This window comes from Chelonoidis abingdonii, chromosome 1, assembly GCF_003597395.2.
Source record: "Chelonoidis abingdonii isolate Lonesome George chromosome 1, CheloAbing_2.0, whole genome shotgun sequence".
Lineage (NCBI taxonomy): Eukaryota > Metazoa > Chordata > Testudines > Testudinidae > Chelonoidis > Chelonoidis abingdonii.
Window position 1 is genome coordinate 333,075,064 of NC_133769.1, and position 27,213 is coordinate 333,102,276.

Genomic DNA, 27,213 nt, shown 5'->3' on the forward strand with positions numbered 1-27,213 from the left:
TGTAGAAATTTTGGTGGTGCCCAGAACCTGCCCCTGCCCAAACTCTGCCCCCCCAAACTCCACCCTCCACTTGCCCAAGACTCTGGGAGGGAGTTTGGGTGGGGGAGGAGGTGTGGGGTGCAGGCCCTGCACTGGGGCAGGGGACTGGGTGCAGGAGGGGTGCAGGGTGCAGGCTCTGGGAGGGAGTTTGGGGATGGAGGGGGTGTTGGAGGCGGGGTGCAAGGGCTGAGGCTGTGGGGTGAGGCTGGGGGTGGATGGGATTGGCTGGGGATAGGGTTGGGGTGTGGAAGCGGACTCAGGGCGGACGCAGAGGGTAGGCAGGGATGAAGGGCTCTGCTGGGAGTGTGGGATCTGGGGTGGGCAGGGCTTGGATGAGTTTGGAGTGGCAGTCTGTTGCAGGTCGCCCTGGGACGGGAGCCAGAGAGGAAGACTCCCCCAGCCCTTTCCCTGCGGCAACAGCGAGCTCTGGGTAGGGAACCCCTTCTCCCCTCCCGCAAGTGCAGCACTCACTCCCCCCCGTCACTGCACATGCTCCTAGGGCCCCCTCAGGTCCAGGAATCCCCCTCACCTCCCCTGTGGTGGGTGCCATGCTGGGGGAGGGGGGGGCGCCGCCATCACATGTGCATGTCGTCCCCTGCTGCTGCCCCTCACTGAGGCTGCCACTTGCCCAGCGTGGGGCAAGATCAGTGACTGTGGGCAGGGGAGCGGTTGTACTGGTGGAGGGTTTCACTGGAAAATGAAAGGGTCCAAGGGGGAAGGGCAGACTGCCCTGGCAGGAGTGAGGGGGGGCACTAGGACCCTGTGGCGGCTGTTGATATAGGCAGGCAGCATGGAGCTGCAGGGGACAGGGAGAGACAAACGTTCTGCTCCGGGACCCAGGGAAGTGCATAGGGGCAGCAAAGGGGGGCCGGGGCACACTCAGGGGAGGCGTGGGGGGGTCAGCAGGTGGGGCCAGGGGGGAGACTCGGCCCCAAACATTCATGGAGCTGGGCTCCTGGACCCTCAGTTTTGCTGGAGCCAGGAGACAGAGTCAGAGAGGGAGAGAATGCTCCATTTTCTTGCCAATAGCTACTGCACCTTTTCTTACTGGTCCTCCGTACCACCCCATACCGCTTACTTTCACCTCTGGCTACAATAGGTCTTTAGTGTAGTGAGAGACTGACTATATGAGGGGAAGAAGAGAGAGAGGGGAGTCACAGATGACACCAAGATGGTGAGAATAAGAGAACAGTGCAATCCTTAGAGGAGATAAATCAAGGCTGTGGAGAGGAATGATGCTTTATCATGAGAATTTTAGTTTGGGGCTGAATGAGGTTGCAATGGTAGCAGGGATTCCGGGAGCAGATATCTCCGAAATGGGGATATGGACAGGGATGCGGTGAGAGTAGAAAAGTAGTTCGAAGACACAGCCAAAGACAGAACTGAATGGAGAGCAGAAAAGCTGTAAACGCTTTGAACAAGACAAATGCAAGAAACTGTTCGAAAAAAGAGCCACAGGTATCATGCCAAGACTTCAGTGGGAGCCTACACATTCCTATATGACAACTGTTTGTGTCCTTGCAGCTCAGACTATGCAGCCACAAGACAACACACAAGATGCCATGACATCATCATCAGCTACAACAGACAGCTATATGTGTGAGAGATGGGGATATGAAACTGGACATTGGTGGAGATTAGGATAGAAAAACAGTTTTGGAGGTTAGCACCACAGAGATGGTGGTAGAATTGATGTGCTCTGTGGTGGCACATGCCCGAATCCCACTGACACGAAGCCTAACGAGTGTCTCTACACTCAGACAGTGCCAATTAGAAACACCTGTGCAGCATGCTGTACCTGGAGAAAGGGATAATAAAAAGTTGAAGCTGGCCACAGAGCAGGCTGCTAGGGAGCCCAGTAGCCAGGGAGCTCAACCTGAGGCAGTGACTAGCCGCCTCTTTCCCCAGGCCCCTTGTCTGGATAGACAGACACTGCATCACTGAGAGGGCTCTGGGCATCTGCTCGACATCAGTTCCTTGCAGCTGGACCTGAGGAGCAGTTCCAGAGACTGGAGGTAATAGGACTCAGAAAGGACCCTGGGAATGAGCTCAACTGCTGTGGAGGATTTGATTTTAATCAGGAGTGGGTGTTCCAGAGGGAACCCTGGGAGAAGAGACATAAATAGATGGTGGCCAAGTCCAGGCCAAGAGCTGGCCAAGTGCAAAGCCCCTTGAATAGGAGAGATTACAGAGCTATTAGCAATAAAGGGTTCAGTAGCCATTCAACAGATAAATGACTCAGAGAGGCTCAATATAAGCTACATTAGTGTGTCATTCATTCCATACATGCTTCTACTAGGGACCTGTAGAATGAGGTTTTATAATGATGTTTCTAATGGGCTTGAAGCGCAGCATGGTGATAAATGTGAGGTTCCCATGGTGAAGGAGATTTACATTACAAATGCACACAAACATGCACACTTTGCTTGGGGAAAATAGAGAGCATTTCACATGCTTTTTTCAAAATTTGACATTCACATTTCTGAGTGCTACCTGCCCTTCTTGCTCATACAGATGTGAATGTTGAAAACACAATAAACTTGGGTCACGCAAAAATGTGTGTGTACATTTTGGAGAGGGGGAAATATAGAGAGAGACCAATTAGGCAACACAGTCCTGTGTTTTCATGCTGTCATGTGCTGTTTGCTTTAAAATAATGTTGTGTGTGTTTTTCTGTATTCATTTTGAGGTATAATATATTATTATTGCTCCTTATGTGCTTATGATATTCTAAGATTTATAATAAGCCTTCCTCATTTAGTCACTGAATCAGATAATTGGCAATCCTTATTATAGCCTCATTCTGTCTTTTATTTGTTATTTTGCAAACCACTTATTATCCTCCTGCAGTTTTAGTGACTGACGATGAATAAATGCCACCTGTGACATTCAAAGTCTATTTTATTTAATCCTGGATTTTAAATTTCCTGAGATCCTGCACAGTATGTGATGGTAACATACAGTGGAGACTGAAACAAAAAGGCTAAAAATTGAAAATATTGCTGGGACTGCTGCAGAGCTTTTCAGATAAGCAAGCAAGTATTCCTTAAGTGAGCTAAAACCAGTGACTGGCATGGGAAGAAAGTTCAGAACAGATGTAGGTTGGAAGATTGTGTGGAAGACTAGGAGACAAGCAGTGATAATAATCAAGTCATCGGATTGGGAACAAATGGTTGTGAAACATTTTTAGACTGAAAAATCTCACAGTTGGGGTTCTGTTTGCATATTTATATTGTTCTGTGATTATATTTAAGTAGAGTGTGGTAAGCAGTTCAGGACTTTTCACACTCTCCTAGGGCTGGGACAGTCAACTTTTGCTCATGGGCTTCACTGGCAACTTTATGAGAATTCTAAGGCTCAACCTAATTTCCATAAAATCTCAATTTTATGAGGAAAGTGTGGCCTGGTGGGATGCCAAATCCCACCACGCAATACTCAGTTTTGATTGGAGAGATCTAGCTAGTGCTCCTTCCAGTCACAACCCCCTATCTTGAATTTACATGTACCAAATTGATTTTCAGTATCCAAGCCAAGTTTTGTATTCATTCAAGTTACTCACGCTGTAGACAATAGTATATATTTTCTGTAGCTAATTAGTCTTTCTAGTGTCTTCTTTGCTAATAGAGGTAAGTAAACAAATGTGAAGCTTTGAGGATTTTGGTTAGCCCACTTAATAAACAAGAGGTTTTACTGAAGCTTTTTTCCCCACTCAGTACCTTTCCTCCTTCCAAATGAGGTCTGAAATATGTTTGCTAGAGTTTCATACTCTGTTATGAGACACTGTGAGGCAGTGTTCTGTATGACAGGTTGTACATTGAGAGAGGCAAGGTAGGTGAAGTAATATATTTTATTGGCCCAACTTCTGTTGGTGAAAGGGACAAGTCTTTTGAGCTTAACAGAGTTCTTCTTCAGGTCTGGAGAAGGTAACCAGGGTTTCCAAGCTAAATGCAAGGTGGTACCATAGCTACCAACTCCATGGGTGCTCCAGGGCTGGAGCACCCATGGAAAAAAATAGCGGGGTGCTTAGCACCCACCGGCAGCCAAACTGCCTCCCTCCGCTCAGCACCTCTCGGCAGTCTTGTTGATCAACTCCTCCCCCTCCCTCCCAGTGCCTCCACAGCTGTTTCACCCTATGCAAGAGGCACTGGGAGGGATGGGAAGGAGCAGAGACAGGTGTGCTCAGGGGTGGGAAGAGGCGGGGCAGGGATGGGGGTTTTGGGGTTTGGGAGAAGGGGTGCAGTTGGGTTGGGGGCTGGGGCTGAGCAGGAGTTGAGTACCCCCAGGGAAAATTAGAAGCCAATGCCTGTGGGTGATACACACACCTGTCCAGAGAGGCATTGCTGTATTAGAATGATACTTTGTACATGTGTGTGCGGATTTGCAATTTGATTGTACCTAGGAAAAGCAGACTGACTTTGGTTTCTACTCAGTTCCTTCTTACCTTTTATAATCACTTCAGTGGGAACTACTTCTCTTAACCCAGTAGGTCATATCAATTGGCATATTGATTAAAAAAAAAAAGCAGCCTGGGTTTTAAAATGTTATACTTAGGAATTACAGTAAAGGAATTAGACTTTACAGTACAACTTGGCTATTACTGAGCAACAAAGCGAGGTTAGCTGGTGGGAATCTGAAATCAGACAAATTGTCCAGAAGAACTATGGTCTCACAACAGTGGCATAAAATGGCCTCAGTATAAATGAAAATCAGGACCAACAGTTCTGGAATGGTATATATAAATATAAAAAGCATACCTAGATTATATTAGTCTATCATACCTAATACAGTAGTATCTATCACCATCTTATCAGATTTGGGGGGAAAGTCTTGGTGCAGGTAACAGCTGATTAGTGTCCTGATACTTTCTGTCAAAAATACCTTAGATTTCAGCACAAAGAGGATGGAACAGATAGATATTATTTTTAAACTGTCTCCCCATTATGGAAAACATCAACACGGGTTTATATTACTGGAAAATAACCCAGACTATTTTTGCAAATAACTAAAGAAAATAATACAAACTCAGACTATTTTTGCAAACTTCAGAAATAGTTTGTGAGGTCCACACAATCTTGAACTTCATAAGGAGATATGTAGGTTTCTAGGCACTCAATCCTCCATCCACATACATCAGTGACTTCAATAGGAACAAGATCAGAGCCTATGTGGCTAGGACTGAAAGAATGTCATGACTTTGTGTGGAATTTCACTGATGCTAGGTAGTTGTATTCTATGCTGGCTAGCCAGCTTTTTAATTAACTTGATGGCATTTCTCCGTAATTGTCTATTGATCAAAGATCCAGTTAATAACAAGCCCCACCCACTATACTCTGCCTATCCTCTCAGTAGAGTTTAATGTGTTGACGTCCTGAATGATTTATCTCCCTTACAGAAAAAAATAAATAATAGTGGGCCAGGAGGGAAGGAAGAAATGAGTGTGCACACACAGCCCCCTGTTGTGAAGAGGGGAGAATGGGGAACCCTGGTATGTTGGAGGTCAAAATGGAGGAACAGAGTCCCTGACATGTGGTGGAGGGGGGAATGAAGAAGTATGTGGAGAAGAGGGAATGATGGAACACACATAGCATGTGGTGGAGGGAGAACTGGCGGAGGGCTGCACACAAAGACCCTGACATAGGGGATAATGGGGGACAACCAGTATAGGGGGAGGGATAGACAAATGGTACCTTGCATGGGGAGGAAATGGAGAATGGGGACGTTTGTGGAAAAGAGGAAAGTAGGGGCACATAGAGTCCTTGGCATGAGGTGGGCAGGGAATCCTTGAAACCACAGGGAGATAGGAGGGAGTTTGTGTGGGGGAATGGAGGAAGAAGATCAGCCTACAGAACAGTGGTTTCCCCAGGAATTGAAATTAGAATGGGTATTTGAATTTACAGGGGTGTGTTTCAGGGCTGATGAGGGGTGAGACTGTGAGGGTGAAGGTGGGCTGTTTGGCACCATAGTAAAAACTGAAAAATCTTTCATGACCATTTTATTAGATTTAACTCATGTTTTAAAATCATCACACATATTAAAGTTGGCTACTCAAGCCTTCTGTGAAGCACTGTGTCTACATCCTTATCGGTTTCTTGTTATAATTTTGCACAACTTTGTTAATGAATTTCTTGAATTCAATATTTTAATCTTTGGTGGCTTCTCATGTGTTCGGTACTTCCATTCCTTCAATTGATATGCTCATTAGTTCATTCACGTGATCAGGCAGAAGTCAACTTCTTTCAGAACACAAAATCCTATTCAATGATGAAAAAGAATGCTCAGCTGTAGCTGTTGTGACTAGGAGTAGCAAGAGATGAATTCCTACTTCTTTCATCTCAGGAAACAGAACACAAAGATAGGGCTGAGCCACTAGTGATGATAAAAAAGAAGTTGAAGTCAAATCTTCATTCATTCGTCATATGATATTCCACTCTGTGTTCAAATACTCTATTCTCTCCTGATCACATGGCAGCCCCATTGCTGGTAGTGCCTCACTCCACTCAACTGTCCGTGTTTTTAGGACAGGCATCTGTAAAAGCTACATAGAGGTTGAGTAGATTCTAGAAGTTGCTGTTGTAGATTTTTAAGAATCAAGTCTGTGTACTTGTTCAGTTGTCTTAACAAACACTTCTTGTCTTCTTCACTTAAGGATTCAATATAAATGCCTTCATTAGGCAACTTCTGGACTGAAGTCTTTGTTTCTTCCAGTACTTTTTCAATGGATAGCTCTCTGATTGATCCAAATGTAGCTTCTATTGCTGGACAAAGATCTACTACTGTTGTAGCAGATGCCTGGATGGCATTGCTTAATGACCCAAGTGTTTAAGTGTTTTCAACAGTAGACTTACAAGAGAGAGAATGGCAATAGTCTTCTCTGAACGTAGTAGCAAAAGTAATCCACCAGCCTCACCACTTAGATCCATCCCATCTTGGTAGATACTTTCCAAAGCCAGTAATAACGGCTGGAGTAATTTTAAGACAACAGCCAAGGATTGTCATGAGAAAGCCAGTGGTTTTCCAGGTTAGACTTAATTGACTCAGTCCCAGTGTATCTTCTAATTTATCCAAGATATACAGTCTTTTTTGGGACTCTTGCTTGAAAAAAAGAATATAATAAAAGAATTAAATTTATAGCTTTAAATTAAAAGTCTTTGAAGATTTCTGCAGCTCGTACTAGTGCTAGTTGAGTATGTAGTGGCCTCCTGTCAGCGTGTATGAGGAGAGATTAGAGTTCTATCTTTTCTTGAGCAAGCTTGTATGCGACCAGTTTCCAGAGGAGTTTGGCAGCTCCCATTCAAAATGCACAAGCAGCATCTGTTTGGCGGTTCAATTACAAACATTTAACTTCTTCTAAGTGTGGGGGTTGTACAGTGCATGCCGACTGTGTCTTCTATTAACTTAACAGCTGAATGCATCTACTGGGCCTCCAATCAAGACTGACATACAAAACCAGTTACCTTAATACTGCTGATCCGATTTGCAATTCATCAGCCCTGTATGGCAAATTTTTTGAATGTGGTGAGCAGAGTTCTTACTTTTTCACAACTGTTGAGTACTTTCATGTTGCACCGCATGCTTTCTACCAGTCAGTTGAGTTTCTTGCAGAAAGACACCGAGGATTTTGCTGGGCCTTGTCAGAACCAGGGTTCAAACTTCAGGAGAACAAGTGACAATGCACTTAACATTGGCCTCTCCAGTTGTAGTGTCGTGGTATTCTCTTGCTAAATAGAAAAGTAGGATGCCGCTACAGCCATGTTTTCGATGACTGTGTTGTGGTCTCCAACATTCTTAACAGACTCAATTAAGTACTTCTAAAATTGGCTTTGAATAGTGGGCTTATAGGCGTCTTCTTGGCATGTTGATGCACATCCCAGAGGCTTGGTGTTTTGGGCAGCCTTTTTTCATGTAGTTTGTCAGCATTGGCTTTGCTGATCAGTTTGACATACAACCAAACTCCTCCTTTTACCAATTATAAGCATCGAGGAAGCTTTCCTTCGCTTCATAAGTTTTTTTGCAGAGGTGAGCAGTAGTCCATCTTTTGTAACTTCACATATAAAGAGGAACCTTTGACAACAAACATCAGGGACTGCCTTTAGGTTTCTGGAGACAACTTGTTTCTACAGTAGGTGAGCTGCTATTTGTGCTTTGGGCTGGTTGGATGATGTAGGGTATAGCACTTGAACCTTCAGATGACATGTTATATTAGTCTTGGTTCTGATGTGTTCTCACCTTGGTTAGTTTTGAGGTCTTTTGAGTTTGGAAAAAATTGTTGTATTGTTTTTTGTCTTTTCATTTTCACTTTGACCTGCAGCATATAAAAGAGATATGAATAAAGTAAATGTTTTGTTAGGATAATGCAAATTTAACATAAGGATAATGCAAGTTACACCAAAACACATAACAGGTCTAGATTTTCCCAACATCACTGAAATGACATTGTCATAAAAAACAACACCTGTATAAGGAAGCTAGTCTGTGTTCATACTTTTCAAATCTATTATACTTTTTCAGATACACGTATTTATCATACACTGTATATGCTTTTAAAGTGTGGATTAATGTTTCAATTTGAATTCAAATTTCCAAACAGTCACTAAATTGGCATGTAACTAGTTCACAAAACTGGGGGTGGGGGCGTGTTGGGGAAATTCAGGGGTGGTGTAGGGAAATCACTGCTATAAAAACTATGAATTCTACCACACCCTAGTCTTTAGCCTTCTTAAAGATTTCAAATAATTTTGCAACTACTCAGAGACGTGGTGCTGTGAGAATGTGTGAATGGAATGTTCCTCAGTACTAGGACTTCAGTTCATCCATAGTCAGCCAATGTTTTCAGTTCTGCTTTTCTGAGGACACAACAGTGAATTACAGAAGTCGCTCCTGGAAGTTTCTTAGAGAAGAGATGGCTTTTAGTTGGTAGGGTACAGTGACATTCTGCTAAAAGACTTCATACTGCTGGCTTCTTTTTGTGTGGCCTGCACTGTTGATCTAACTATATTGGAACTGAGACTTTCCCATTTCACTGTCTCACTGTAGGAGCTTATGCAAGTCCTTTAACTTCCCTGCCCCTCAGTTTCCCTATCTGTGAAGAAGGGATCATGAAACCCCTCTTTGTGAAGCGCTATGAAATCTCAGGGAGAAGAGCACTATGTAAGTGACAAGTATGGTTATTATAAAAGGAGGTTAATGTTTTCAAGCCCAATAGCACAGTCTATTTTTAAGAAAGTTGTGTAGACATCTACAGCAATCTATTTAAGTATGTCTAAGGCACCTCCCACTTGGGTATCTAAATTCCATGTAGCCCTGCACATCTAAGAACTAAATTTAGTTTTGGTAAATCTGCAAACCTTCCACATTACACTGACCTCTCAATTTAACGCTCTGTGCATCTAATGCATTTAAACTACACTAAGGACTCAACAACAAACTACTAACTTGGGCTTTCATTTGAGGAAATTTTTAACATGTTTTTAATTATTAACCCATTGGCTCAGCAGTTAGGTTGTGTCTCATTACTGGCAATGGTCCTCAGGATAAGAAATCTCCCACTTCCAGTGATCTAATAGGTATCTGAGATGTCTCAGATCAGGTAAGTGGGCAGGGGTAGCGGGGAAAGGGTGTCTCAGTTTAAGCAGAGGCAGCAAGAATGAACCAGTTTGGGAACCTAGACTCCTGAATTCTAATATTGGCTAACTCATTGTATGGCCTTGGACACACCACTTACCCTCCTATTTTTCAGTTTTACTTCACTCCCAGTGGTGGTGTTTGGCTTACCTAGTTTGTGTGTAAACTGCTCTAACAGTGACAGTGTAAAATGCTATGCATTATTATTGTACAGTCTGGTCAGTCTGATTTGTATAATGGTGACGTGAGTTTAACTTAGTTTTGAGTTACCTCCCAAAAGCTCAGAACATCAGGATAATCTGTCACAAGGTAACCACTGTGTAACTCACGTCACTATTGTATGCAGAGAAAATCTTGAGAATCATTTGAGATAACAAGACCTTGGTGAGTCAGACTGAATAGCTCAGGTGACTGGTAATATGGTACAGGGACTGTTATGTGTTTGAATGAAGGCCAAAGTAGTAGTAACCCAAACATTTCTGGAAAATTGTTATTCTGTATTACCTGCTTATGATCTCAGTCCAGTTCCTAAAATGAAATGTTCACACCAAAAAAACACACCATCATAATTGCACTTATTAGCAGTCTCAACAAAGAGGCCCAGGATAGAGTTGCCATAGGCTACATTGAGGATTTTCTGAAAATCTCCTACCATCTCTATAACCCAGGTGCAGCTCCACCAGTCACAGCACCAGTGGGAACACAAACTGTAGTCCAGCCACAGGCATTTTATCACTGGTCTGGGTTGTCTAATCCTGCTCAAAGCAAGAATTCAAGGCTTTCAGAAAAAACTCAGTGTAGATTAAAGCCATAGAGACAGAAAAAAACTTGCCCCAGGAGAAGGTTGAGGGCCATTGCAGGGGAGAAGAACATAAGAATGGCCATTCTGGGTCAGACCAATGGTCCATCTGGCCCAATATCTTGTCTTCTGACAGTGACCAATGGCAGGTGCTTCAGAAGGAATGAACAGAACAGGGAGTCATTAAGTGATCCACCCTTGTTGCCCATTCTCAGCTTCTGGCAAACAGAGCTAGGGACACTTCAGAGCGTGATTTTGCAACCCTGCCCATCCTGGTTAATGGACATTGATGGGCGTATGCTTTCTGAAACTTGAAGAAACTTGTACTGTTGCTGCCTGTTATGTTAACAAAGATTTTCTGTAGCTAAGACTGTTAATCCAGCACCTTGAAAAATGAGAAAGATAAAACAGAACCATTATTATATGTAAATAAATAAAGGGAGCATTTTCAATAGACTGCCTGACCAGAAAGTAATAGAAAGAAAAGATAAAATCAAAAGGTTTTTTAAAAAGAACAAGCTACACACAGGGGGCAGATGGTTAGTTCTGCTTAGTGTGTTCCAATTATATACAAACTGTATAAATTTTTGGACTAGATATAGGACTCATAGAAGAGGAAACTAGAATGGAGGTAACTCTTGATTTAGTCTGTCATAACACATAGCTGGAAATTATTCGAGCCATGGATGGGGGAGCATGAGCATGATAGTAACCATGCAATGGTCTTTCCGTTCTGTGATTGTACAGCACCTCGTACAGTGGAGTCCTCATTCATGATTAGGGGGCCATAGGCACTACAATGATACTTAATAAATGGGTCTGATCCAAAGCTTTGATTTCAGTGGGATTTGGATCTGTCCCCATGTGTATTTCTGACTAAATGAGTTCAAAAGGGAAAATAAAGTTAGAGAATCTCAACAGATTAAATTGTGGAAGAAAACTGGATGCAGAAAGTGAAATGGAAAAGAATGAAACAATGTATGGAAGAGAACCATATGAGGAATGAAAAGTCAGTGGCAAACCCAGGACTAGCACCCTTATCTCCTGAGTCCAGTGCCCTGTCCATTAGATCACACTGCTTCCATTGCAATTTCTTTATATGTTCTGTAAAACAAAGAGAACCACAATGGATGCCAAACCGCTCTTGTTCTAGGCTGTTGACCTTGCCAGAGGGTTATGATATTATATTTACACACATGCTAGTGCTCCTTTACACTGCCAGAGAATTCAGAATCAAACCCACTGATTTTGCCTGAAGGAGTTGGGGTTTTCCTCAAAAATCAGTGAACAAAATATGGTAAAGTGGTTGAAGCAAGCTTAATATTGAAATCATTGGTAACATCTATGGAAGAGGAAATGCATATATCTTGTCCAGCTCACTAAACACAAGCTCCATGGTTTAAAAACAGTTTAACCATATTAACCTACGTCTCTTTCTTGCAAACATCTCGTTTCACTTCATTATTTTTGTCTTTCCATTTTCCATGTACAATCAATACACTGAAAAGTCCATTAATTCTTCATAAAGTCTGATAATGTTTCTGCATCACAAAAACCATTTCATATGTACTTAGAATCCTCTTTGGGGAAAAATGTGCAGAAATGAACTAGCAGTTGCAGGTCATATTCCTGTTTCATCATTTTTGTTTGTTTGAATGTGATCCAATTCCCCCTGGCCACCATTACTGTGTGTGGGTTTTTTTGTTTTGTTTGTTTAATTTCATCTACCTCCGTTGAAATTCTTTGGCTGTTAGGTGTGTTTTGGCAATAAGATTTGAAATTTAAATACAATACAGTTGTTTAGAAAGGCCCAATTTGTGACTCAGCTAGCATGGTGGCACTGGAACATAAAGGGACACAAAGCTCCCTTCATCATGGACAGGCCTACAGGAGTAGAAGAGTTCCATAGATCCACTATTTTCCAAACCTGTTCAGGTGAGTGGGAGGAAACAGAATGTGAAATGGGTGGTGCCTTGGCCATCCCGCTCCACCCATGCTCTTGGCAGCAGAGCTGCACAGGTGTATCAAGTAGGAACTGGAGCATGCTGTGCTGATTATAAATCTGGCACAATTTACATCCTACCCAGGGCAGCAGAGAACCATATTACCCCTTCCTCAGGGCAGATCGCTATCTTATGCTCTAGACCTTGAATGAATTTTCTCTTCTGTGCAATGATACTGTTTTTACTCTATAACTCTACTGTCCTACTATGGAAAACACTAGTGGGAGGGGAGACCTAGGTAATACTCAGTAGTCTTGTGTAAAAATATGGTTTGGTCTTTATACATTCAGTAACTGTATAGTTGGGATGAAAACATGTTCTAGCCGTGTTCTGAACTCCGACTAGTATTATTGAGGCATGTGGTTAACATATACACCTACCCCGATATAATGCAGTTCTCGAGGGCCAAAAAATCTCACCACCTTGTAGGTGAGACCATGTTATATCGGGTTCAGTCCAGACTGGACTGGCTTCCCTGGCAGTGATTTAAAGGGCCTGGTGCTCCAGCCACTGCTGGGAGCCCTGGGCTCTTTAAATCACTGCCAGGACTCCAGCAGTGGGGCTCAGATGGGAATTTAAAGGACCCAAGGCTCCCCGCAGGGACCAGAGCCTCTGGTCCTTTAAATCACCACCTGAGCCCGGCTGCCAGAGATCCAGTGGGGATTTAAAGGGCCCGGTGCTCCAGCTGCTGTGGAGAGCCTCGGTCCCTTTAAATCACTATCAGAGCTCTGGCAGCGGGGCTCAGGCAGTGATTTAAAGGGCCTGGGGCTCCACACGAATTCAGATATAACGTGGAAAAGCAGCGGGGCTCGGGGGGGGCACTTTAAAGGGCCTGGGGCTCCCCGCTGATTTACCGCATTATATCCGAATTCATGTTATATCAGGTCGCGTTCTATCGGGGTAGAGGTGTAGTTTGGTCTCACTGTCATTGCAAAAGTGAATTGTGTGTGGAGATTATGAGTTTGTAACAGGCTGTCCTGACATTTTCTACAAGATAGATGTGACCTTTCTCTCTCCCGACCCCCATTCCCATCTCTCTCACATGTGCAGCTCTGCTGTTGGAAACCAAAGCACAACAGCTTCATGCTATTACATGAGACCCAGAAAGTGAAACTGCTTAAAAATAGAAAGTGAAATAGTCCAGTTTAGTTCCACTGTCCAAACTGATTGAAATGCAAAAAGAAAGAAAACCGTGTTAATGGTGAAAAATAGGTGGGGTTTTTTTTACAAATGATAAATGTAGATGACATTAGTGTCTCAGGTAAAGGAAATGTTGATGTATAGTCTGTGATTTTTATTGTGACAGCGCCCCTTTAAGCCAGTCTGAGCTTTGTCAGGAAAAGATCTCCAGCAATTGAGCAATACCCTAGTTTAGGCAATCACATTGCTATGTTTCATTGGTTAAGCACAGCAGTAATTCAGAAAATGAAGCCATGCTGCATTTCTCATATTATTTAAAGTTTGCTTCAGTTTTGCAGGTATTTGAAGATTGCAAAATGAACCACTTCAGCCTGCTGTGCTCTGTTGATATTGCAATCTACTATGAACCATCCTAATGGGTTTCTCTATCTCCCTTGAGGTTAGGGGTTCCTTCCCCCAACATATTTCAGTCTATATTTCAATACGCTATTAAAAGTCTGATATGAATTCATATAAAGTAACTGGCAGCCCTTCAGATGAAACACTGAACAATCTCTGTTCACCTTTTTCCTGAGAGACATGGCAGTGTGTTTGTAGTCACTTTAAGTTAATTCCCTTCTCCTCAGAAATAGGGATTTACAAGCTGTGGTGACAATTTGGAGGAGAGAAACTGAAAATACAGAAGACAAGTGAGATTTAAAAAATGTTCTTAGATAGGGCCTTATCCTGCAAACACGTAATGTGACTTTACTCACATATTTTCTTCTTGACTACATAGCTCCCAGCTTGCCAACAGTTATGCACAAACTTAACTTTATATATGCAAATACACATGCAGAGCAAAATCCTTCCTCCCTAGAAGGACTTTAAAACACTGCCTTTAAAGTGAATCCAGAATGAAGAGGTCTCCCTTGGACTTTGCAACAGGACTGCAGGATTTAATTCTATTTTTATTACTACTTTGATTATTATTAATGTCCACATTTGCCACAATGCCATAAAAAGACAGTTTTGATGGGCCTGAACCAAATCTCCAGAGTTAAACATCGCAGTGTTAGGAGAATTTGGATCTCCATCAGAACTTGGTGTCAGGTCTCTATAATGGGCTTATCATAAGCATTCCCAAATCTGGACCTTAGCGTCCAGAAATCTGGGTGCCTGCATGAACCCCTCTAAGCTTAATTACCAGCTCAGATTTGATCTCGCTGCCACCAGCCAAAAATTCCAGGGTTTTGGCTCCCTCTGGTCTCCCCAAACCCTTCCCTGGGGAACCCCAAGACTCAGAAGCCCTGAGTCTTACCACAAAGGGAAAATAACCCACTCCTTCCCCCTCTCTCTCCACCCAGACTTTCCTCTCCAGGCTAACCTGAGAGTTACTGAGGCCACCTCTTTACATCACAATACCAAGAAGCAGTGTCTCCTTTCTTCACAAAGAGACAACCAAATACAAGGAACAGAAATGATTCTCTCTCTCTCTCTCCCCCTCCCAGAAATCCTGGTGCTGTAGAGCTTCACCCTCCGTAGATCTAACACAAAGAGAATTTCCCTCCCTTCGTTCCTATAGCCCACCAGAGAGAAAAAACTCAAACAAGTCTAAAAGAAAATTTACATAAAAAGAAAGAAAAAGATATAAAAATATGATCTCTGCATAAGGCACATGGCTATTTCTTAAAAGAAAAATATGCCATGGAAATACACATGGCTATTTCTTAAAAGAAAAATATGAATAAACAGCCTTAATTCAAAAAAAAGATACAATTTAAACATTCCAGCAAACGACACACATGTAAATACAAAAAAAACAATAACAGCCTATTGTTTTTCTACCTTTGTACTTACAACTTTGAAACTGAAATTAGAAGCTTACAGATAGAAAAAGATCCCTCTCATAGCTGAGAACCAGACAAAGACAAAGACCCAAACATTCCCTCCCCTGAGCTTTGAAAAATCCGGTTTCCTGATTGGTCCTCTGGTCAGGTGTTTGGTTCTCTTTGTTAACCCTTTACAGGTGAAAGAAACATTAACCCTTAGCTATCTATTTATGACAGGGCTAAACTAAACAGGAATCCCAAATGCAAAAACTCTAGCACTTGTGGGAAGCATGCTCAGATACACACTTCATGGCTGTTAGCTCTGTAATGGGGTTGAATTCAAACTGTGACCATTTGATCCATATCTACCTACAGGGAAAACTGTACAGCCTAAGATTGCTTTGTCTCTCCCCAGCACCTGTTTACAAGGCTTCTCTGTGCCATGGCAAGAGAATAAACTAAACCTTAACATAAGTTGCTTTTTATTAAACTGGGAGAATTGCATATTATCCACTATGTGACCCCAGACAAGAATAGGTCTCCAGTTCACATTAGACTGTTTTCCAGCAAGTTCCCAGGAGGCAGAGTTCCAGGGGTGGGCCAGGCCCTCATTCTTTTTCACAGTCACCTTAAATTGGACCTACACCTCTGTTCTACCTCTCTTCTGTCCAATGCCATTTTCACCCCCTGGCATCGAAGGATCCCAAGATTCTCAATCAAACCTGAGTCTCAAGCCCAAAGGCCAGGGCCAAGCAGGCAGACAGAGTGTGCCAGCTGCTCTGACTGTGAACTCAGAAACCATAATCCTAACAGCCAGGAACTTTTTGGAAGTTCAGCTCTAGCCCCCACTTTGCAGCTGGGCCCTGTCTGTAAGGGGAAGTCGGCTAGGTGGAGAAGCACTTGCCATGGTGGCTGCACACCCACTTTCCGGGAGGGATGGTCCGTGTATGGAAGAGGACAAAGGGAATCGGGGTGTCACAGTCACCAGCCCCTGGCTCCCCCTACACCCTCAGTGCCCAGCTGAATTGTCTCGCCTACAGCGACACAGCAGCGAGCTCCAGCCTCAGTCAGGGGACGGCCGGGGCGCCAGGGCTCCGCCCCGCGCTTGCTGATGGGGCGGCAGAAGCCCCTCCCCCCGCTGGTATGTGAAGGGAGGGGGGCTGGAATGACGCGCGCCCGGGTCACGTGACGCGAATGGAATGCTAACAATGTAGCGAATGTCCCAACTGTGTCCTACCGCTGCCGCACTCGGAGCCGGGGACGGAGACGATGGGGAGCGAGCGGCCCCGCTGGCAGAGGCGCGCCGGGGAGGGCCCGGGCGCTGCTCCCTGACCCCGACTGCACAGCGAGACGGGCGACGCTGCGGCTCGGCACTTTGTCCCCCGGCTCCCCCCGGACTGCAGGTGAGGGCAGGGCGGGGCGGGGACTCCCCGGGGACGGGCCCGCAGCTCGCCGCTGCTCAGGTTCGCTCAGGGCAGCGTGCAGGGAGCGGGGCCCGCGGCGGGGGCGCTTGCCCGGGGTCCCGGCGCAGCAGCAGCAGAGCGCGCCCCGGAGCGCGCTGGCTGCGGGGCGAGGCGGGGGAGTCCGTGCTCCTTGGAACGAGGCAAAGGCAGGACCCAGAGAGGGCGGGCGCGCCTGTGCTGGGGTGGGGGTAGGAGTCACCTGGGGGATTGGCGAGGAAGAGCAGGACCCGGGGCGTGTCTGCAGCCGGGGCAGCCAGCCCTTGCTGGGCGACAAGCGGGACTGAGTGCAAGTGTCTTCGAGGTGGGCAGGGGCAACAGGGGGCTCCCCACCCCGGGACGGTGGCGAAGAACCGGACCGGGGGCCGGGGAGGAGAAGTGCTCGGCGGAGGTGGCTTGGAGGGAGTTGGTTCTTCCCGGCTGGCGGAAGGGAAGAGCCGCGGCCAGTGCCTGGGTGGAGGCGGCGGCGGCTCTAGGGATCGGGGGCTTGCGGCTCTCTGGGGTAACCAGGGACTTCTCCGGGGCCCGGCGGGTGGCTCGGCCGCCGCCCAGTGCGCGCTCGGCTTGCAGGGAGCGCCGGGCGCCCTCCCCGGTGGCCGGGGCTGAGCCGGACTCGGGCCCGTCCCCGCGCTCCGGTCCGCGCCGAAGAAAAGGGACGAGAAAACTTCGGAGCAAGTTGGGCGCCGGCCGGGGCGAGCGTCTGAGCGGAGGGGGCGGCCCGGGAGCCGGGCTCCGTTGGTGTGTGAGCTGCAGCGCTGGGCCCGGGGACTCGCTCTGTCCCGGGCCCAAGGGCAGCCGGGGAACGTGGCCCCCCTTGGCAGCTGCGCTCCGCAGTTGCTTTCCGACATTTTCCCGAGCGCTGCCTCTGGAGCAGACGTGAACGTGACAGCCCGGCCCGGGAGAGGCCCCTGCCGGCCGCCTCGGACACGCACTTAGGCCTCAGTGCCCCCAGCTGACTCACCCCTACCCCAAATAGCAGCAGCCTGGTGGCTTGTCGCTCTGGGGAGGACGTGCCTGGCTCTTTTCCCGGGGATGCGGGGGCTGCGTTTCCAAACAGACTCTTTCCACGTCTCACCTGCTCCGAGCGTAACTCTTACATCCCGGAGCTCTCCCGGCTCTGCCTGCGCCCGTCCCCGTGGCCTCTGGGCGCCCTTCATTTCCTGCTTGACAGCTAAGGAAAGTGGAGTAGAAATGTGTGGTAGATTTAATGATACTGTCGGGTGGGTTCTCACCACAGCACATTGCCTAAAGAGGTTGTGGTCTCTGCACAAATTAACTGTGGATATTGGGTCACTTTAGTCACCTCTGCTGTTTAGCTACCCAACAGTTTAGAGCACTTTCTGTTTACGGTGGGCTGGTGCAATGCCCGAGAGTGTTGTTCATAGGGTTTCTGTCTGCTGAGAGAAAGCGTGGTTTGATTATTTAGATTGAACAAGGGACTTTGGAATCAGGACTCTTGGGTTCTGCTTCCCGTTTTCCACAGACTTGTTTGTTTTGTGACTTTTAGCAGGTCACTTAGGCCGACATTTTTATTACCTCAGTTTTTCAGTGTCCAACTTGAGCCACCTTGAATATGAGTTTTCAGAAGCTCAGAGCACCCAGAACTTCATCTGAATCAAGAGATTGGGTCCCTCTGAAATTCAGGTCTTGACTATTTCAAATCAGGCACCTAAAATCAGAGGCCACTTTTAAAAAGTCCTGCTTGAACCTCTCTGTATCTCATCTGTACAATGGGTGTAATGAAAAATAACATATTTGGAAAGTGCGTTGAAATCTTATATGACCAGCACTATGAAAATGTAAAGGCTTGCGTAAGCTCTTTGCAAGATATAATCACTGGCTTACAACATGTCAGATGGGTAAGTATGGGAATTAACTTATTTAAACTTCTGACTATTTTGGGACCTATATTTATGGTTTTGGCAGGGTGCAAATCCCCAGTCCATGGGGACTTAACAATACTTTTGTATGATACTGTTAGTGGGATAGAGAAGAGTGAAAGTGGGAGAAGTGACATGACCTTGCCTTCATTCCTACTCCTCACTTCAAATATGCTGCTATGGGTAACAGAGTATTATTATTTGTATTATGGTAGCATCTAGAGACCCTGAGATTATGCCCTCTTGTTCTAGAAGCTGTACATATATTTAGTAATAGACATTCCCTTCCTCAAAGAGCTTACAGTCTAAGTAGATGAGACCAGATAGACAAGCAGATGTCTCTGCTCCTGAAACATACAGCTGAGCTGCAAGAGCTTGTGTCCCAGCCCCATATAGTCACCAGTTGATTCTCCTTTCCCCCTTAATAGCATTTAGCCTGTGTCAGTAGAGGAACAGGGAGGCAAAGTTAGATGCATAGATTCCAAGCCCAGAAGGGACCATTGTGATCATCTAGGCTGACATCCTGTATAACACTGGCCATAGAATTTCCCCAAAATAATTCCTAGAACAGAACTTTTAGAAAAACATCCAGTCTTGATTTAAAAATAGTCAATGATGGAGATTCCACCATTGTTCCAATGATTAATATTTTCACTGTTAAAAAAATTATACTTCATTTTCAATCAAGCTTAAATTTACAACCATTGGATTGTGATACCTTTCTTTGCTAGATTGAAGAGCCCTTTTATTAAATATTCGTACTTGAAGACTAATCCAGTCACCCCTTAACTTTCTCTTTGTTAGGGTAAATAAGTGAGCTCTTTGAAGCATGTATCTGGGGACTTTTGGGCAAAAAACCCCAGAGCAACAATGAATAAGAATAGCAAGAAAAAACAAGAAGAGAAGGGGGAAAAGAATGAAGACAAAGGAGTGAAAGAGAGAACGGGCATAAGAAAGTAGGCAGGGCACCTGTACCTAGGGCATGATGCGTGGGGATTTTGGTATATGGGTGATGACACCCCCTCTTCCCCCCCCCCCCCCCCCAGGGTTCATCTCCAAAAAAAGAAGTCATGAGCCACTGTGCTTGGCAGGAGTGTGTATCAACATACATATGGATTCAGCTCAGATGAACCAGCATGTGGCTTTTTTTATTGGATTTTACTCAGAAGATGGAGTAAAACTTCCAAGAGAACTGGTTTAGATACCTGGGCTTGGTCTACACTGCAGCATTAGGTGACCTGATTATGTCAGTGTACACACTGCAGTCTTGCTCCTGCCGATGTAAGTGCCCTGTTATATCAACATCATAACTCCATCTCCACGAGATGCATAGGGCTCATGTCCGTGAGGTTAAGGTGACACTGTGTTACTTACATTAACAGCTGTCTGTCATTCTTGTCAATTTCAGGGCTCCATGATGGAGCTGTGAAATTTACAAGAAAACTAGGCTGGGACTTGGGCTGGTGGGTGCTCCAGCTATAGCAAGGCTGTCCCTTGGGCTCCCCTCTCCCAGCCTGGCTGCATCTGCCCTGCTTGGGATCCAGCTGCCCCAGCTCCTAGCCCAGCTGCTCCCTGGGCTCCCTGCTACTGGAAGCACAGGTCTCCCTTCCTTTCCCCCCCTTCCCCACGAACTCTTGGCTCCCCACTGCCAGGAGCTCAGATGTCCCCCTTCCGCTGGCTTTTGGCTCCCCACTGCCTGAAGCCCAGTTCCTCCCCCTCCCTCGGTTCCCTGGAGCCCGGCTTTCCCTCTTCCCCACGGCTCTTGATTCCTCACTCCCTGGCACCAGGAGACCAGCTTCTCCCTGGCTCTTGGTTTCCCTCTCCCTGCTGGGCTCTTAGCTTCTTGGTCCCGGGATCTGCCCGATGCTGAGCTCAGAACTGGGAGCCCAGCTGCAGTAGGGAGCCAAGAGCCTGGCCGGGGGGCAGCTGGCAGTGCGGAGCTGTGCTTTGGGCTCTCAGCCTCCAGCACTGCCCCTCTTAAGTCAGTGAAAGCACTCCTGGTGAGAACACACAGCATTGACAGGAGGGTAGGGTGGACATGCCTTTCTTCGATATATAGGCCAGCAAAAGTGGTAACCCGTCAGCTTGTGTGTTTTCAATGTGGGGCTATCCAACAATACCTTTGTTAACACTTGAGCCCCCTATTTCTATATGGCTCTGGGGATTAATTAATTCCAAGGATGATACACAGCTCTGCCTCATTTGTTGACAATGCAGATTTGATCTCTGCTCTAGAAGAACACCTGAACAATATTGTCAGCTGCATATGCCAGAACTAACTTGTATTTAGCCCTGGTCAAACAGAAGTCTTGTCATTGGTTACTCTTGCTCCCGGTTTTTATGCCTGCTGGTTGAGGGGATTGACTGAAAGGCGACGAGTGAAGTTAAGAATCCTGGTGTTGCTTTTCATCACACCCTTTCCAGAAAAGCCATGTGGCACAAAGAGGTATTTTTCAGTTGTGATGCTTGCAGCTGACTTAGTTTATGACAGTAGTATTCTGTGCCCTTGGGATGGCCAGGTGTTACGTTATTATTGCTGCCTTTTTAGAGAGCTCACAGAAGAGCATTCCTGTCATTTTGCAGCTTGCTCAGAATGCAGCAGCGTGGTCTGTTTTTTTTTTCTCAAGCACAATCCCATTATACCTGTCCTCCTCTCTACATTTGCCACCTTTGACATGGCAAATTAATGTAAAGATGGAACAGATGATTTTTAAAGTGGCTTTTATTGCTTAATAATAACGTATTATTTTAAAGTATTGTGAGACCTCCTCCTTGAGGCTTATTCTACTTGTGCTCTGACCGCACCTTTGTCTTTTAGGGATTCTGCCTTCTCACCTTAAATTGTTAGAGGATTGTGTCTTTGTTGTTGGGTCTTTGGAGAATGGAATTCTCTATCCTCTGAAAATTATTTTGGTTCATTTCTTCTATAAAACACCTCATTACTTTTCCATTTAAAAGGTTTTTGGTGACCATTCTTATTATGACACATTTAGAACTTTTTTCCTCTCCTTCTGTTCATATTAAGACGCCATCATTACTTTTTTATTTTGTATATTAATGACGGTAGCTTTTCATTGTATTTTAATTTGTTATGCCATGGATTGTCCAGAACACTTGCCTGGGGAATATAGTTTAAATTCAATGTATCTGTTTGTTTGTCTACTGCCACAACCTCTGTCGGTATTTGTCAACTGAAAAAAAAAAAATTCAACTCTACAAAAATTGTTCTAACTTGCTGTATTGAAGGTAACCCTAACTTTTTTATTTGGGGTATTGTAATTTAGTAATGGACAGAAATTATTTGAAAAGAAGCTTAATGGTGTTTAGTCAGAATGATCTAAAACACAAATAATTTTGCAAAAGGATTACTTGTGATCGTAGGGGCATGATGTGGACACTCATTTCAAAGACAGGTTGAACGTTAGAAGGATACTGAATTTTCAAAATTGGGATAGTACAAACATGCTTATAAATATAAATTGATATTTTTGATATTTAATTCTGTGTGTGTTTTTAAAAAAGTACAGCACAGCTATTTCCCCCCTAAAAATACAACTAAGTCTACCATTTATGAAGGTCACAGACAATTTGTTTTCCTTTGCAGATCTGTAATATTGAACTGCTATTCCAATTCTTGGAATATCTTGCCTACTAAGTTAACTTTTCTTTCTACTGGAAGATATAAAACACATTTACAGTTATCTGGTGGCTACTGTTGCTATTCTCATTCATGCTGTAAATGTAATGCTGATCACTCAGTTAGTTAATGCTGCTAAAACAGAAAGAAAGCTCAAGAAGTTGCCAGCTGACTTGACCCAGCATTATTAGAATCATGCTTTGGATCATGGGCCACAAAGCTTCTTTCAGTGAGACATGTTGTGTAAGCAAGGGGCCAATTCTTGGGTTACAAGGAGTTGGAGGAATTGCATTCCTCTTTATCACATCCCATGCCTGAACATTGGCACTGGGTCTGAGAGAAGTCATTGTTTGTTCTTTCTCCTAAACCCAGCCATACGGTGTTTGCTGCTGTCAGGAAAGGGAAAGAAAACACCGGGTAATAAATTGAACTGTACGTGTAATTTTCATCCATGAAATGCTATTTAGTTATGGTGTATTCCTAAAATGGCTTCAATAATATTAAGTGCCTTTTATTTATTAAAGTCCATTTTAGCTGCTATTATCACCTTAGGGGGACCAAATCTTACTCAGAAACCTGTATGCACTTCTCTATGCCCCTGACTGCATAGGCAGCCACACCGTGTGTGTCTGACCAGGATTTGTTCCTAACTGATGATTGAATTGTTGTTTAGGAGGAAATATCATAGTATGGATAAGTAACTTTAACCCTTTTTCTCATCACAAATTTCCTCCCACCATTAATTGCAGACTTAGACACAAACAACTTATTATTAAGGATTGCAGGACACCACCAAGAATTGGGAGACAAAGAGTTTGAGATCTCAGGCTGAATCCAGCTCCGTATCCCTGAGGCTGGTACTAGGTTATCTGGCTAACCACTAAGGCACATTTTTTTATTTAAATTTTAACAAAAAATGTTTAGATAGTGACGACCTACCATGGATCATCATCAGGGTTTGAACCTAGGACCTTTAGCACCAAAGTACAGAGGTCTACCACTTTAACTAATGTGTAATTCTAGATGATAAGTGTAATAGGCTATCGTCTGTGTGTATTAGCCGCCAGAGGGTCATGTCACGCATTATGTAAGGATGTTACTCCTGTATGATAATCTAACATATTAGTTAGTGCTCCCACTGTTTAAAGAGATGCACGGTCGTACTGGAGACTTGGATTTGATTCCAGTATCCTTTTTTTCCCATTTTAAAAGGGTTCAGCCCATGGTTAAGAGGAAAAGCTTTGTCATCTTCGCTATCCCTCGATGTGAGGATGATGTCTGCCACGGGGGTTCAGTGGTGGGTTTTTAGGTGGTTGAGGAGCCTAATTCGCACCCTGCATATTTTCCCCCAGAAGTGACAGGTGTGATCTTGGAGGAGACATAGTTGTTGGCTGGACTGTTGTGTCCTTTCTTTCCTCTTTTGTCGCTTTTCTGTCTCATGAGCACGTCTGTTCTCCTCAAAGTGAGCTGTGGCTTGGTATATGGTGCCACTGTGTTCTGTTCTGCGCTGAGTCCTCCTAGTTTATGTCACTCAGCCATGAACCCTCTGCCAATTAAGGAGTGATGTTGGGCTTCAAAGATAGATTTGTCAAGACCCCCTTGGCCTTCAGGATAGTGGCCAGCACGATGGACGATGAGGATGTATGGTGTAAATCTGGAAATGTTCTCCAAGCTCTGTGATGGTTCCATTGGCCCCTGAGTGGGAGAACAGTGAGCAAAGTTAAAGGATACATTTGGTTTAAAGCCCTGGCAGTACTCTTTTGGCAGCCAGCTAAAGATGAGAAATACTGTAGTTTTCACAATGGCAGAAGCTAGAGTTAAGGGTCCATTAGCATTTTGATATATGCATGTGAAAATGATGGATTATAATCTTTATGGAAGAACTCTCCTTTTGAGGCTAAAATTTTTTCAGCCAAACAGTAGCAGCTGCAGAGGTGTGGAAGCAGTTTCAGTAGCGTGGTGGATCTTTTAATCTTCTTTTGAATCTTCTATTTAATATTTATTATTATGGTAATGGCAGGAGACCCCCATCAGGGTCAGAGCCTCATTGTGCTAGGCATCATATGAAGACATATGATGATACAAACACCCCGCCAAAGAGCTCAGAAACTGAATTGAGTGTCCTTTCGTGTGTCAGAGTAAGCATACTTGTGATTGACAAGCTAGCAGTCTTTCCTTGTTTCCAGATTAGGATTTTTATTATTTGTAACTACTCATCTGAATTTAGATTTGGCACCTTTGCTCAAGATTAGTATGCAAAAACCCTATGCTGCAAGAATCAGATTAGTTACTCACACTGAGTTGTACCTGACTCGGTGGAGAAAGGTATTACTGAAGGAGAGTAAAGTTCTTCATCTTCAAGATTTATTTAGATGTTAAAGTGGAATGTCAGAATGTCTTGTTGCTGCTGACCTTGGTTTTGAAATAGTAGGAAATGCTATAGCTAGGGTTGTCAGTATTGCCATTATAAATCTCCTTTTCTGGGATTTATAACTCAGTTATTGTAAGACAAACAAGAACATTTCTTCAGGCAAGATCTTGACATACAAAGCCTCAGCATGAATATACACTTCGCTAACTATGAAATAAAAGATAGATTTGGTCTGTTTCTAGTTATGCAGCTGTACAGGAAACTTGCCACCAAGCTTTTTAAATACAGTGAGATTTTTAAAGTTTTAGGTTGTTAGTTATCAGTTCTTGAAAACTGAAAATATTTATGGTTTTTGAAAACCAAAAATTTCCAGAGAAATAACACTTTTTTTCTGTGAAAATTTAATTTCTAAAAAAGTTCATTTTACATTTAAAAAAAATTTTACCTGAAAAATGTTGACCAGTTCTCATCAATTTTGAGATCCTTGAATGGAAAACAAATAAGTGAAATTTAGTAAATGATGTTCAGTTTTGAGGACTGGTATAGTCAGGTTCTACTGCTTTCAGGTTCTACTGCTTTCACTGGGTAAACTGCCATTGTCATCATGTTGAAGTCCCTTCAGAGGCAAACCATTCAAAACAGTCAGAAAAATGTGTGAGACTAAGTTCATATTTTCTTTTCTGTTTCAGGTACAACCAGTCTGCACAATGATGATTCCAGGGTTTTTCATTCTCTGTAGGAGCCATGAAGATTGTGAACTGAACTAAACAAATAGTTTCCACTCAATGTTTTAAGGATCATCAAGAGAGGAACACTTATTTTAAAACTACTTTATTCTAAAAAGAAAGAAGATTGTATTTATGCTGAAAAAAAACTGGATTAACAATGAGGCCAAAGACTTTTCCTGCTACAACTTATTCTGGAAACAGCAGGCAAAGATTACAAGAGATTCGTGAAGGTTTAAAGCAGCCTTCCAAATCGTCAGGTCAGGGTTTACCTATTGGGCCAGGCAGCGAAACTTCTCTGGACCCTAAAATTTTAATAGGGAAAGATGCTGCCAGGCAGCAGCAAATGAGACCAACAGCCAAGTTTGGACCTTATCAGAAAGCACTACGAGAAATCAGATATTCTTTGTTGCCTTTTGCTAATGAGTCAGGCACCCCAGCATCTACAGAAGTAAACAGGCAGATGCTGCAGGAATTGGTGAATGTAGGCTGTGATCAGGTACGTATGAATTTTGGGGGAAGGAATGTTACACTGGGTTTATAGCACGTATATGTAAATCTGTGGAAATTATATCAGCTGCTGGTTGACCCAAGGAAATGTTGTCAAATGACAAGCACTGCTGATTCTTCTAGCTATGTCAACTGCCTTTGCTGCTGTTGGCCATTAAGTATGGTCACTGTTGCTGGAGGCTTTAGTAGGGTAGATGACTTATTGTTGAGTGGATCCGTTTCTTCCTTTGAGTAATTCCAGTGGGTAGCATTGGATGGCCATAGATCTGTCCCATGGGCTGTCATGGGATCCCATAGGTTTCTGTTCTGTCACTTCTGTCTTATCTTGTTGGTGTGTTTATGGACACAGTAGGAGTAGTAATAGGATGTGTGCTGGGGTGCCTGAAAGACACATATGACACTCAGCTGTTCATCTGTTTCATCAGAACTGAACAGTACAGTTCAATGGTTTAGCTCAGTGTTTGGCCATACTGTGACTTGGATAGGAGTTAGCTGTCAGAGACTTAGGTGCTTTTGAAAATTTTACCCTTAGTGACTTACACCCCAAGTCTCATTGACTTTCAGAAGCAACCGGAAGAAATGGACTATGTCTGGCTCCTTAACTGAAATATGCCCACTGTTGCATAGCCAGGTTTACAGAGGGGTTGTATGGGTGTGGAGGGTACACAGTGTGGCTATTTCTGTGTTAAACAGTATCTTTCATTGGACGTATTTGACATATGTGCTCTGGAGTTGGCATCATCTTCCCATTTGTGTGCAGGTACAATTTGAGGTGTTGGTTTTGACTTATAAAGCTCTGGCATTTGTGCATCAAGCAGAAACACTTGTGTTTTTATAGTTCTCTGATTTAAATGGCAGTGTGTTCTCAATCATGGTTCCTTGATTCCAGATCTTATTTCCACTTACTTGTCTATCAAAGCTTGTATTTACTAACCTTCAAGATTATCAACTTCTTAAAACTTTCCCTGAAGTGGGGGGTGGAGGGGGTTGCTTGACAAATAATTCATAACAACCACCATTGGCATTTGCCTGGAGCTGCACAGGACAGAGAGATTTAGACAGTCTCTGCACTATTGAGCTTATGTTCTACAAGTTGGGTAGAGAGAAGACAGGATGCAGACCTAGATGGTGATGGGAGGATTGAGGGGGAGCAACTAGATGTTACCTGGTCAGGTGGATCAGACGCAGAACTGAGTTCTTTTCCTGGATACGACACT

At 44.2% G+C, this 27,213-nt stretch overlaps 1 protein-coding gene across 1 annotated transcript in view; it reads left to right on the forward strand.

The window, feature by feature from the left end:
• The first annotated feature begins 16,585 nt into the window (after nucleotides 1-16,585).
• LATS2 (large tumor suppressor kinase 2) overlaps nucleotides 16,586-27,213 on the forward strand; it is a 63,227-nt gene continuing 52,599 nt past the window's right edge. The window contains exons 1-2 of the mRNA XM_032777435.2: nucleotides 16,586-16,816; nucleotides 25,451-25,985. Coding sequence (XP_032633326.1) covers nucleotides 25,647-25,985 — 339 coding nt within the window. The 5' untranslated portion in view covers nucleotides 16,586-16,816; nucleotides 25,451-25,646. The remainder of the gene's footprint in view (nucleotides 16,817-25,450; nucleotides 25,986-27,213) is intronic.